Source organism: Mastomys coucha, unplaced genomic scaffold (assembly GCF_008632895.1).
Source record: "Mastomys coucha isolate ucsf_1 unplaced genomic scaffold, UCSF_Mcou_1 pScaffold21, whole genome shotgun sequence".
NCBI classification, from domain to species: Eukaryota; Metazoa; Chordata; class Mammalia; order Rodentia; family Muridae; genus Mastomys; species Mastomys coucha.
This window is the reverse complement of record NW_022196904.1, coordinates 111,563,413-111,577,213: the sequence shown is the minus strand read 5'-3', so window position 1 is coordinate 111,577,213 and position 13,801 is coordinate 111,563,413. Positions and strand designations below refer to the sequence as shown.

At 43.8% G+C, this 13,801-nt stretch overlaps 1 protein-coding gene across 2 annotated transcripts in view; it reads right to left on the bottom strand.

Moving 5' to 3' along the window:
* Prkcb (protein kinase C beta) overlaps window positions 1-13,801 on the bottom strand; it is a 339,260-nt gene that overhangs the window by 110,977 nt on the left and 214,482 nt on the right. For both annotated transcript variants that reach the window (XM_031388182.1, XM_031388181.1), the window contains exons 6-7: window positions 3,078-3,234; window positions 1,848-1,982 (exon numbers count right to left, since the gene is read on the bottom strand). In XM_031388182.1, the coding sequence (XP_031244042.1) occupies window positions 1,848-1,982; window positions 3,078-3,234 (292 nt within the window). The remainder of the gene's footprint in view (window positions 1-1,847; window positions 1,983-3,077; window positions 3,235-13,801) is intronic.

The following is a 13,801-nucleotide window of genomic DNA, read 5'->3' as shown; positions in this document are numbered from 1 at the left end:
AGAGAGAGAGAGAGAGAGAGAGAGAGAGAGAGGGAGAGAGGGAGAGAGTGCTAATGTAGTCAAGCTATTTCAGTAAACTTTTTCCCAAACACGAATTTCTTAGACATCAGGTTATCAAGTCTTCCTATGGAGTCAGCCGTTGGTCCTCAGTAGTGAGCTCAGGGCAGCCTTGACTCGTGATCATTATTTTACAAGTATGGCGAGGAGTTTTTGTGGGGGAGGGTGTTTTGAGGCAGGGTTTCTCTGTGTACCCCTGTCTGTCCTGTAATTCCCTTTGGCTAAGTATGGTGTTTTTAACCACTTCTGAATTGTGTTTTATTTAATACCAACCCCCAACCTGTTCCTTTCTGTCACCTCTCTTATAACATGGTCTTTGACTTGGGAGTAATTTTTTGTTCAAGGTTTATCTCCACTCCTCCATGAGTTCCACAAAAACACACCTGTCATCTTCCCTGATGCACCCCCGAGGGACTCGAATGTTCTGCCCATTTGATTAAGAACCCGAGATAAATCAATACAGGGCAGGGACTAGGAAGCTAATAAGGTGGACAATGGGGATGTGTGGGCTGGATGATGTGTTTTCTTTCTTGAAAAGTCAGTCTGATTTGTCTTTTCTTTCACTTGGAACTGAAGAAGTCCCAAGTGAGACAATTTAGAGAGGAGATAACTTTAAGAACTAAGAATGGCTCCAATCACCACTTTCCCCAAAAGGATGGCTGGGAAGCCAGGTTAGACCATTGATCTTACTCCTCCATTCAGGTGACTGTAAAGTGGTCCCCCACGGGCAGACTCACTTCCCTGTTGGAAATATTGGATGAGGATGCTTTGTTTTGGCATTAGAATGGAGCAAAGCAAAAACTCCATAAAAAATAAAACATTGTTGGTGACTGTGGGCAGGCTGGGGTGGCAAATGTCAACGAGGGCACACCTCCTTAAAGTGGCAAGATTGGACAATGAGTTGCTCAGATCTGTCAGGTTAACTCCTAAGATGGCTTTAGTGCCACAAAGCTGTGTGCCCTAGGGCAGGGATGATAAACTAGGGTAAGAACTGTAGCCCAGAGGGATCCATGTCTTGCTTGATATTCAGTTATTCACAGTTACAGCCTGTCTGATCGTGTGTGTGTGTGTGTGTGTGTGTGTGTGTGTGTGTGTGTGTGTGTGCATGTGCGTGTGTGTGTGTGTGTGTGTGTGTGTGTGTGTGTGTGTGTGTGCTCACACATGCTTGTGGAAGCAAAGGTTGAAGCTGAGTGTCTTTTTCAATAACTCTCTACTTGGCTTTTTGAAGGATCTTTTATTGAACCTGGAGCTCACCAACTGGTTAGACACAGGGCCCAGCGAGTTCTAGGGGTTTGCTTGTTTCTGTCTGTCCTCAGTTTCTGGCCCCCTTGGCATGCCATTGCTGGGGCAACAGATACAAGCTGCTTTTGTTCTGCCTGCTTTTGTGTGGGTGGTGGGGATCTGAATTCAAGTCCTTGTACTTTATACAGCAAGCATTTTGCGACCATGTATGCTGACGGGTGCCTCATCACCCAGCCATTTCTCTGGCCTCCTTTTACTTTTTATTTTGAAGCAAGTCCTCACTAAGCTGTCCAGGCAGACCTTCACCTTGCCATCCCCCCAATCCCAGTCTTCCAACTAGCTTGGATGAAAGGCTCATGCCACCAGGCCCAGCTAATTGCTGATTTGTAAACTAAGGAGTCAAATAAGGTATATTGATGAGGCCAAGCTGAGGCTATGAGTCATCACCTTGAGTTTATGTTTTTATATTGCAATTTTAAAGGAAAATATATTCAATCCTATATCTGACTGACCGAAGTGAATTGTTTTCAATGCAGAATCCTTCTTACCAGCCATCCACACCGGCTTTCTGTAGTTCTGAAATCCCAAACGACAGAGATCCCATGAAGTCATTCCTGCTGGTCAGGTCCCAATCCCAGATTTCTACAGACAGTCTTCTGTCTTTATCTGATTCCTTCAGCTGACTGGAGAGAGGGAAGGAGGGAGGGAAAGAGAGAGAGAGCCAGCTGAGGCCATCATGACTTCTCAAGCAGATGAAATGTACAAAAGGATGAGACCCCAAGGTAGAAATCCTGTCACAAGCTGCTGCAGGAGACACACTTGTTTTCTATTCCTCTGGGAGTAGGGGCTCATTCTGTTTGACAGCCTGTGGCTCAGGTGGGGGACCTAAGCCAGCTCCAACAAAAGCAAGCCTATCTATGTCTGCTGTCTCTGTTCTAATTTCCATGGACAGTCACTGGGAAACATTCCAATACCCAAGACATCACTGGGCATGCATGTGTGTGCATTTGCACACATCTGAGTTGAATATGAAGCAGAGACCGCAAGGAGAAACCTCTTGCTAATGTCTCACGGAAAACTGTTCTGTGGCATGGTCCTGAGAGGATCAGGTAGTCCTTGCTTTATCCTGAAAAAGAGGCAAGACTATGAGGCTGCCCCCAAGAACCATGCTGCCAGCCTGTGGCTACAACTACCTAAGGCTGCATCCTGCTCAGCCTTCTGCTCACCAAGGGGCCTCTTTAGCAAGCCCCATGCACAAAATAGGAATGAATCAACCAGAGATTGTTAGTCGGGTTGTCTAACCAGTGCTTGAGTGTACATCATACCTGCTCAGTACATATCATCTGCTACTATTAACAATCACTGGCCCAGACACGTTGACAGGGGACCCTCATATCATACCCTTCCTCGTTAGAGAAGACAATAAAGCCAGGCTGCTATAGTTCTCTCAGTAGACTGAAAACCCAGCATCATCTAAACTCAGTCCTAGAGATTTTGTCAATATAACCTATAGATTACACCCCACTAATTAATTGTCACCAAGCAGCACACACCCAATCCCATCCACCAACCCACCTTCCCACATTACAAGCAGTATCAACTGTATTAATTTTTTTCTTAAATTTTCTCCTGGCTTGTAATACTGGAATCCAGATGGAAGAGGAAGTGGGAAGAAGGAGAGGAGGCAAAGGGAAAATGGGGGAACACCCCAGTCTCTCCCTGATGGCCTATATCTCAGCTTCTGTCACTCATGCTGGGCCATGGAGATTTCCACTTACAATCTGAAGGTTTCATTCCACTCCGGGTTGAGGGAACACTTGATGGTCTTGGTCTTCTGCTTGCTCTCACTTTTGGGATCAGGGATCAGTTTCAGTTTTACATAGGGATCTGACAAGCCATTGGGGTCCATAGGTACCAGATTTTTAGCATCTCTTACTGAAAAACAAAAGGCAGTAATTCAATATTAGCAATGTCCAAAATGTTTAAGTACCTGTTAGCTGATGCCTGTGGCACCCGCAGCAGGGTCCTGAGTATCACACCTGCTTGATGGGAATTTGAATTTTATTAATATCAACAGCTAGAGTCATGTAAATGAGACAACCTGACAGGATTGTAGAATTTGTTCCATATCGGCTTTAAAAAATTATTCTTAAAATCTTTATTAGTATAAATTATGCAAAATAATGTTTCCTTGGAATATCTTCATATATGTATATAACATATTGCTGGCTATGTTATGTCAACTTGACACAAATTAAACTCATTGTGGAAGAACAAACCTGAACTGAGAAAATGTCCTCACCAAATCGGCCTGTGGTAAGCCTGTAGGAGCATTTTCTTGATTGGTGATTGATGGAACATATCTGTATGATGGTCCATCTCTATTGAGATGTGGTTAATTGACCAGAAAGGACTGGGACATTAGGAAAGTCCGTTTCTGGATGCATCTGTGAGGACATTTACATAGATGATTAGACCACGAGGGTTCTGACTGAATGAATGGTCTAATCCATGATGCACACCAAACAGGAATGAGCTCTGGGGAGTTGGTGAAAGTGCAGAGGGCGGAGCCTGGTTGGAGAGCTGGGTCACTCAGGGCATATCCTGGAGAACTAGAGACTGTCCCAGCCACTTCCTAAAACTGCTCTGTTCTGCTTCCTGTCTGTCATAATGTGAGTTCCTCCTTCACCCCCTTCCCATGACAGACTGAAACCATGTGTAGAAGAAAACCTTCCTCCCTAAAGCTATTCTCCCTGGTATTAACCACAGCAATGACACAGGACTATGTAAGCCTAAGCAGTCATACACAGGCACACAGAGGGTGTTGTTGCATGTAGAGGGAAAGGGGACCAAAGAGGTGTTGCTCTGTGAACACTGACTTTTTCTTTAGAGATAATGGAACTCACTAAATAGACGACAGTTGCACTGCTGTAAAAGTAAAGTACAGTGAACTGTGTGTTTAAGAGAGCGAATGGTTACTTTATACACTATGAATGTTACCTTCACAAAAATAAAAGACTGAAAAAGGAAAGAGAGTTGCCATCTCAATGAGGGTACACATGCTAGCCATGTGTCACATAGAAGCAACACAGAGAATGCCGGAAAAATATCTACAGTAGTCTAGCTATGTTCCACCTAAGATTAGAGCCTCTTACATGAAGGTTTAGGATCCACTTAGAGAAGGAAAGGGAGCGAGGAGTGAGCACTGAAGATGCTGTGGGCTAGAGAGAAGATGAGGGAGAAGGAAGGGTCTGCCTGGAGAACTGGAAAAGCTGATCAACATCAGTTTTAAAGGTATAAACGTAGGTAGCCAAGAAAAAATGGACCAGAGAATACAGCTTGCATGGAACATAAGACAGAGTGCTAAACAACTTGAAGACACTGTTGACCATCTCAGGCAAGAAAATGCAAGAATATATTCAGTCTAAAAATGAATGAAATTAACTGCTTGAATGTATGGCTCCTATTGGAAATACAAAGATGAGCTCAACATTTTAACAAATCTATTATTAATATATCCATCAATTTATAAGTGAAAGAAGAAAACCACAAGGTCACCATAGTTATCTGGGAATAGCAGGAAAATCTCTTAACAGGGTCAGAATTAGCTGCAATCCCAGGAAGCAGGCCTGAGATGGTGACGTTCGTTCCCACAGTCATTACTCCATACTTTCCCTGCTTTTGTAGAGTTGCACATATACTACAGCACATCAAAACCATGACTTCTACAGGCTCAAGATGACAAGAACAACAGATAAGAGAGTGAGGGGAACACAGCAGGTAAATCTCCTTCACTTCCTACAGTGTTCCCTTTCACCCAATCACAGGTCTTCTCCCACAGAGGCTACAGGTGACAGACCCCAGTCTTACATTGTTTCCATGTCATGAATTCTGTTACCCCTGGTAATAAGTCTTCTCTCACCAATCAGCTCACCGGACCAGACACATACTCTCTGAGCCCCTATTCTCTCCTGTTTCCACTCTATTTATGGGGCATGGATCTTAGGGTACAGTGGACTGGTTCTCTAGAAAACACCCCCAATCTCCTCACCAATTTCTTTCTACTTTGCTTATCTGATAAAAAATAAGCCATGGCTAAATTCAGATATCTTTATTTTCCTACATCCAATCAGGTGACCACTGTAGGAAGACAGAAGAAATGGAAGAGATGATGGAAGACAGGAAGGGAGAAGGAGGGAGAAGGAAGGGAGATGGAAGGAGGGAAGAATAGAGGGAGGAAGGAAAAGAAGAGAGGAAGGAAGGGGAGAGATGGAAGGGCTGAGGGATGGAGGGAGGAAGCATGCGTGGACATTCAAGCAAAGGAAAGGGAAGAAAAGGGAAGCAAGAAGCAGAAAAGAAGTGTGGGAGGGAAGTAGACCAGGAAGGAGGAGAATTTTCTTAAAGTTAATAAGTATTAGGGCTGAACAAATGAATTACCTGAGGTATGGATGGGCTTTATTCTGCTAAGACATGGGTTGAATTCATTCTCCATCTCAGCCACAAGTTATATCCCAAAAGCAGGAAATAGTCCTCTCTGGTCTTAATTCTATGATCTCAGTGAATAGGTTCCTACTACACCCTAAGCATTCTAGTATGTTCCAAGGACTCTGAGAAGAGCCTAAGATGCTGATTCTGTCCACAAAGAACATATGAAACCAAGTCTGTTAGAAGCATAATTGATTTCTGCATTAAAATCGAGACAGTAGCCAGGCCATATAGTATTGTAGTTATGGGGTGGGCTCTTACTTAGCTATTACTGTAAACCTTTAACCTTGGTTTCTTGATCGATAAAACATGTTGATTTAACAGTAAATTTGGACAAAGTATTTATTGCAGAACCCAGGAAATACTCAATAAACATAAGCCATGTCATTGCTGTCTCACTGTCCTTAGTCAGTGCCCTCTGAGCACATTTGCCTGTCATTCCTTCATTTATCCATTCATTTGCTTATTTATTTATTTAGCAATGCCAAGAGTTGAATTCAAGACCTCACTCATATTGGACTTCTGCTTACTGTTTATTTTGAGGCAGGAGCTCAGTTTCCCAGGCTGGCCTTGAACTTGTGATCTTCCTGCTTTGGTCTCCAGAATAGCAGAGATGACAGCCCGAGCCACTAGATCTACTTTATTTCTTCCTGGGAACCATGCATTGGACCTTCCTATTTGAAGCCTCCTCAAGAGGACTCTGCAAACCTCAGCACAGAGGAACACTAAAGCTCTCCCAGCCACGATTCTTGTCCCTCCCCCATGGACTTGATGCTGGCTCAGCAGGGCTGGAGGGAGATGTGTTCGTTTGCTTTTCTAACAGGGATGAGGTGGAGGCTGCTGGCCCACGGAGCACACATGGGGTAACACAGCTCCTGAGTGATGCTTTCCCCACTGAGCACAATCCCCAACTGTTATTTTCTCAAGTCTTCCAAGGAAAATAGCACTTGCCAGTTTCTAGTCTGGGAATGACACTTTGCTCACACAGTGATCTGCATAAAAGCATGAACTGAGTTGTTCTGAGGGGCCATAAGCTTGTCTGTCTGGATGATTGGCAAGACACATGGATGCAGAAATAGTTCATTTTTCTTCTCTTTGTGAAAGCCACTTCCCTGGGCTTCTTCTTGTATAGACCAACACCGAAATGACAATCAATGGGAAAGAGTCCTCTGCCTTAAGTTTTGGATCCAGCAAAGGCTCTCTGCTGGAGTGCGGAACGTAGGGTACTGAAGCCTTCCTTCACCCTCTGTTCTCCCTGCCTGGCAGCAAGCATTTCTCATCCCAGTGTGATTCCACCTTTCCCGCCAACATCCTCAAACTCTCTCCCTCTTCTGCCCTCTTGAATCTATCCTGTCTATCAAAGCGGCTAAGATTCTCTGGGACTGAGTATCGTAGAATTGATTCAAAGCTGTTGGCTTTCACATCTCCAGGAATATGGCTACTTTAAAACCACTGGATCATGAGCAGTTGACAGGCACTCCAGGCTTAGATCCAAAGGCCTGTCCCCTCGGAAGCTTTTCAAAATCAACGCCTGTTTCCCGGCAGTGAGAAGGCCGCATATGCATTGAGGAAGCAAATCTCTCTAGACCACACTTGGCGAGACCAACTTTGATTTTCTTGATAAATGTTTCTTTACTATCTTTGCTGAAATCCAGCCAGTGCAGATGGTACGATATGCTTCACACAAAGCAGAAATAGCGCCCATCCCTCTGGCGGAAGTTTGCTAAATGCACAGGAGAAGAACACAGTGAGCTAGAAAACACGGTTTGTGTTGACCATGGAGCTAGGTTAGAGCCAATCATCACCAGCAGGCAAAACTGCTATAGTCTAGTGAAGGTTCCCTGGCACGGTATGGGAAGACACAGCACCAACAGTATTGACTTCCCTAAGAATGGTTCTTCAAGAACTTCCCTAAATGGTTTAGCCCTCCTTTCAAGCAAGAAAAAAAAAAGTTTTTAGAAAAGTCTAAAGAATTGTGGTGTTTTATGGTTGCAGTACTGAATTTTATAAATAATTAGAATTTTTTTTTAAATTAAAACTCTTTTTAAAGGAAATTTCCTTGAAATTCTGAGTCCTCACAGGTCTTCATTATGTGCATTGAGACACTGATTCAAAGCCACAGCCACAAGCATTCAAGTGGAGGGTGCTTGCAATACGGAAAGTAACACTGACCTGCACAGGGGAAGGTCTGCACAAGCCAGTGTATGCCTAGACTAAAGACAGCTTTACACCCACTAAAAACACTGGGCTGTCCACAAGAAACAGAAGAGATTACAATATTTAAGGCTTTTGTTTAAGAAAAAGGCCTTCAAGATTCTGTGAATGAAACCAAGATCTGCACTATTAGATAATAGCTGTAGGTCAGTGTTACATTTCCCTATTTGGAAAATTAGACAGCACACTTAAAAGAATGACTTTGACCTTGGGAAATACACGCTAAAGTATTCTGAGGTCAGTGAGGATCATGATCCCTTACTGACCTCTCAAGTGGTTCAAACAAAAAAAGCCACTTATCTAAAACTGTTTAATATAGAGGATGGTAGAATCCATAGGCACACGAGGGACACGAGGGACAAGAGGAACAAGAGGGACATGAGGGACATGAGGGACATGAGGGACATGAGAGACATGAAGCACAGGAGAGACATGAAGCACATAGGCACATGAGGTACTCCTAGCCAGTCAGGTGAAGAAAATACAAGAGTTCTTTATGTCATCCTTGCCTCTTTTTGAGACTACGTTAAAATCAAGCCCTTTTAAAAGCCTCCCAACCCCAGTCTTCTAAAGCAGTGGTTCTTAACCTGTTGGCCATGACTCCCACAAGGGTTGTACATCAGATAGTTTTACACTAGGATTCACAATAGTAGCAAAATTACAGTTATGAAGAAGCAGCAAAAATAATTTTATGGCTGGAGATCACCACACCATGAGGAACTGTATTAAAGGGCTGCAGAATTGGGACGCTTGGGAAGCAGTGTTTTAAAGAGAGATGTAATAAAGCACATTTCTACAAGGCCTACATATAAGCACCCAGAAGATACACACGATTATTTTTAACTAATGGTCACATCTAAGAGGGTGGAGAGGGCTGTTTGAAGGTGGGAAGCAACAAAACATTGGTCTTACCGGTTCTAGTCTGAATTTCTTACAAACAAAATACATTCTTTTATTAACTATGTTATTAAGTTGTGTGTTGATGGTATCCAAGAATCCATTGCCCTGGCCTTCATAGAGTTCACTCTGTTCTCCCAAAGACACAACAGGGCAACTGGATCTTCCCTGTGATGCTTCAAGACTGTAATTTGAATTATAGGATCCCGAAACAGGATCTATGCTAAGGGCAGAGTCCTGATGTCCTATCTGAGACTGGTGGGATCCCCTTGATGAAACCGGGCCTGCAGGGACAAACACTGATTGAACATGAAAACACTTCTTCCTGCCCGGTCCTGGCCTCTACTGTCCTGGCGGTTGATACTTTCCTTGGGCCTTTGCTTAACTCCATAGTGCTGCGTGTTATCGTTCCTCATTTAGACAACCGTATGACATAGACAGTGAAGAAGATATCTGCTTTTAAGAAATGTACATTGGAACATTTTAGGGTTAGTGAAAACCATGACTCCAACTTATTATCAGGTGATTCATGAAAAATGCTTGTGCAAAGAAGTGTTTATCAAAGAGAAAGCTAAAAATCCCCTCACACAGTGTCACCCCTTCCACAGGAAGCGTCTTTAGCCCTCTTGTCTAGAGTCTGTCTCCTTGCTTTCCCCTTCTTTATTCCCATAGCACTGCTAACACCACCTTTCTCTGGTGTTCTGTGAGCCCTGACAGCCTCCAGCTCTCCTTCCCCAACCCCTCCCTGACCACTCTATGTAGGTGTCCGGTTGCAAAGCAAGCAAATGTGGGGTCTTTAGGGAGCCCACACGCAGACCCGAGTCATCTGGAGCATGTCATGACCCCACAGGCTTCTGCCACAGCTGGCTTCCCAGGGCTGTTGGCAGAGGTACAGTTGTCACACATCTGATTATCTGTGTTGAGTCAAACTTCCAGCTGGGACTGCCATCGTGTCTATCAAGAGAAGAGCCTGTCAAGCCACGACAAGTGAAGACAAGGTGGAGCATGAGGTAGCTAGCTGGAGAATGTCAGACCCAGGCTTAACCTCCCCTCCTCCATGATGCCTATTAACTGGGTGTTTTAAGTCAAAAGACTTCTCAGAACCTCAGTCTCCTTATTTAAAAACAAAACAAAACAAAAACAAACAAATGAGCAATGCAAGCAGTAGACCAGAGACAAGTAGACCTTTGAAGTCTGCTGGCTAGCTACTGGAACCAAGTTGATATGCTCCAGGCTCTGTGAGCAGCCTGTCTCAAACAATAGGTGGTTGCGTAGGGACCCTCTCAAGTGATCAAGAAAGACACCCAGTGTCAACCTCTGGATTCCACAGGCAGGCACACACATAGGCATATTCTCATATGGCCCGCATACACTCACAAATAAATATGCCTCATATACTCTCTCTGAAACACACCCACACACTCACAAATGCGTACACCCCATACATACACTCACACACACTTACATATATAGTCACAAATACATACACCAGATACTTATACCCACCCACACTCACAAATACATACATCAAATACACACACTCACAGGTATACACGCACCCATACACACACACTCACAAATATATATACCACTTACACACACTCACTTGTATACACTCACATACACTCACAAATACAGACACATACACACACTCTAGGTACACAGTCACCTATACACACACATTCATACACACACTCACAGATACATATAATATATACACAACACTCACAGGTATACACACCTGTGAGTGTATGGACACAAACACTCTCTCTCTCTCTCTCTCTCTCTCTCTCTATATATATATATATATATATATATATATATATATATATATATATACATACATATACACACATACATATCACACACATGCACATACACACACACACACACACACACACAGGCATGCACACATGTTCATGCCTAAGAGAGATGAACTAAAAGAATTTATTCTGGCTGATGGCATTATTCATTTCAGACCCTATTAGGCTAGCCCCAGTGCTTTCAAATCCCTAGTAAGGCAGAAACATCCTGGTAGACGGATGTTGTGGAAAAAGCTGCTCTCTTCATGGCCTCCGCAGAGCAGCATGAGTAACTGGAAGATGCCAGGGATACGCTTTACCCTTCACAGTCATGTCCCCAGGAACCTGTTCCTTCATCTAGGCCCCATCTCTTAAAAGTCCATTCAGCTGTGAACTCATTGGTTGATCCATGATGATGATCATAGTTGTCATCCATCCACTCTTTGTAGCCCCAACTTCCAAGAGACCCAACCTTTAACACGTCAGCCCTTTGGGGAGAGGGACGCTCCTTATCTGCACTCTACCATCACCCTAGTTACCAGGACGATGATGTTCAGGGAGAAGGTGAAGCTTGTGCAAAAGCCTGACGAATACTCGTTTCCTTCCCCCATAGAGAGAGTTCCGACCGAGTCATATGATGAAAATTTACAACAACCACGATAAATTTCAGGACTGAAACGGCATCCCTTTAACGTGATCTTCATACAAATGAACCCCAGAGGAGGCAGCTTGAGGATGATGGACGGTCTGGAGTCAGATGCGATAAATCCATCCCTCATTACAGAAGCTTCTTTCCATTCCAGTTTAGTGCCTTGGACTTCTGCCTGGGATGGCTTCTCCCGTGAATTCCCAAGAGCCCTCAGAATTCTTTTTATTGACAGAACAATTGCACATCTTTATGGGACACATTGTGATGGTTTAGTATGTTTATATATCATGTATTGATCAACTCAAAGCACCTAGGTCCTTCATCCTCCCAGACATTTCTCTTTTCTATATGACAAGAACATTCAAAAGCCTCTCTTCCACGCAGTTTGGATTCATTTTTAGTTTTACATCTCTTAAGCTCTTTACATCCAAGCCCTCAAGCTTGGTGGCTCCCTTTCCTCTGGCCGACATCGGGGCTAACAGGGTTCTCATTCTTTCCACATCCTGCCCATAGGGGGACACTTTTCACCAAGGCCCTCGTGATGCTTGCCTTGGGCAGCTTGAGGTCACCGTGCAGTTCTAATCTTCAGCCACAGTTAGAGCCTCACACTTCCAGTCACCCTGCTGGGGTTCCTGGTTCACTTCCTCAATCACTGCTGACAGGAGGCATTTCATGATTTCCATTGTTAGGATTCAACTGGCTTCCCAGCTCCATCTCATGGATGATGTTCCATGTAGCCAAGGGAACTGTAGGTACCAAAGAACCTCTGACTCTTTGTGTTTCCATCAGATGATGGGTGAGCCACTTCCAGAGCCTCTGGGGGTGGAATGCTGTTGGATTCCTGTCTCTCTGGCAGGAGACTACATCACCAAGGCTGTGGATATTGGACAAGGAGAGAATTCCTTTATTGAAGGTCTCAAGGCTCAAGGCAGAGGAAGCTGAGAGTTATTTAAAGTATATTATTAACTTTCAGAGTTTTAAACCTCTCTGCCTGTCAAAGACTGACAAAGTGGTTTTAAAACTGTTGTGGTGTTTCTGATAATTTCATACTTCTTACTAAAATGGGAATTTTGTTTGGCATGTTTTCTCTCTAGGTCCACTGTCAGGGTTTTCTTTCATAACTGAAACATCCTTTGTGTGTAGTTCATCACTTGTTTGTCTCCATCCAAATTTAGGTGATCTTCCATTTGCTCTGGCCTTCGCTCTAGGAACATTTGGTCCCATCTCCCCCTGAGCCTCTTGCTTCCCATGTCTGTCATTTTATTCATGATTACAGTTATCTTTTCATCTAGGAGCATGTCTCCAGCTTGCTTCCATATCATTTAACGCCCTCTTTCAGTAGGAGTCCATAGCTTGCCATTCCTATGCATTTCTATTTATTGTATTGTTTTAAATAGCTTTCTAAGGTCTGGAAACGTGGCTCTGTGAGTAAAGTGCTTGCCTAGCATGCACGAAGCCTGGATTCAGTCCCCAACAGTGCATACACCAAGAGAGGGAGAGCACACCTGTGGTCCTGGCACTCAGTGGAAAGAGGATCAGAAGTTCAAGGTCACCCTCAACTCCATAACAGCTGAGAGAGAAGAAAGATACACAGGCACATTCCCTGTCCAACCACATTAACAGATGATTGATCCTGCTCATTGGAGGATGCTTCCCACTTAGGAAGACCCCTTTTCATTTCTTGTGTCTCCCTTTTTGCTTCTGGCCTACAGCACTTTAAGGGTCTTTTTGATTTTTTTTGGTTTGTTTGGTTGTTTTACATACTTCAGTTAATCTTAACACATGGGTAAATTGATAGAAGCCACCATGAACTCAGGACACAGAACAGCTCCACCATCTAAGAGAAAGCCTTCAACCCTCTCGTGTGTGGTCACCATCTCCCCCACCACCCCACCACCCCACCCCACAAGGCCAGGCTGCTACTCAACTGTTTTTCACCACTACAGTGTTCTTCTTTCAATAATTGAATATATAAATAGAACCACACACTATGAATCCTTTCAAGAGCGGCTGCTCTTACTCAGCATGATGCCTTTGAGAATCATCCAAATTGTCACGCATATGAATACGTCCTTTTCACAGCTGAGTAATGTTCTATTGTGTGGATGTGCCACAGTGTGCTTTGAACACATGTGAGTTGTTTCCAATGGAGGACTGGCCAGAAAAAGGATCAATGAGTTACATGGCTACATGTATGTTGAACCTTGTATGACATCAATAGCTTTCCAGAGTGACTGAACCTTCTGCATTCCTGTTCAGTTCTGTGCCTTTGCCAACACACATCACCGACCATACTTAACACTGTCATTGATTATTAAGCTATTGCTATTGATGAGTAATGATATCTCATCTCTGTTTTAAGTTGCATTCCCAAGTTCCCTAAGATATCAGTACTTTTCACAAGTGGATTTACAACAGTAATGTGGTCTTGAATGAAGTAGGAGTTTGTAATGTA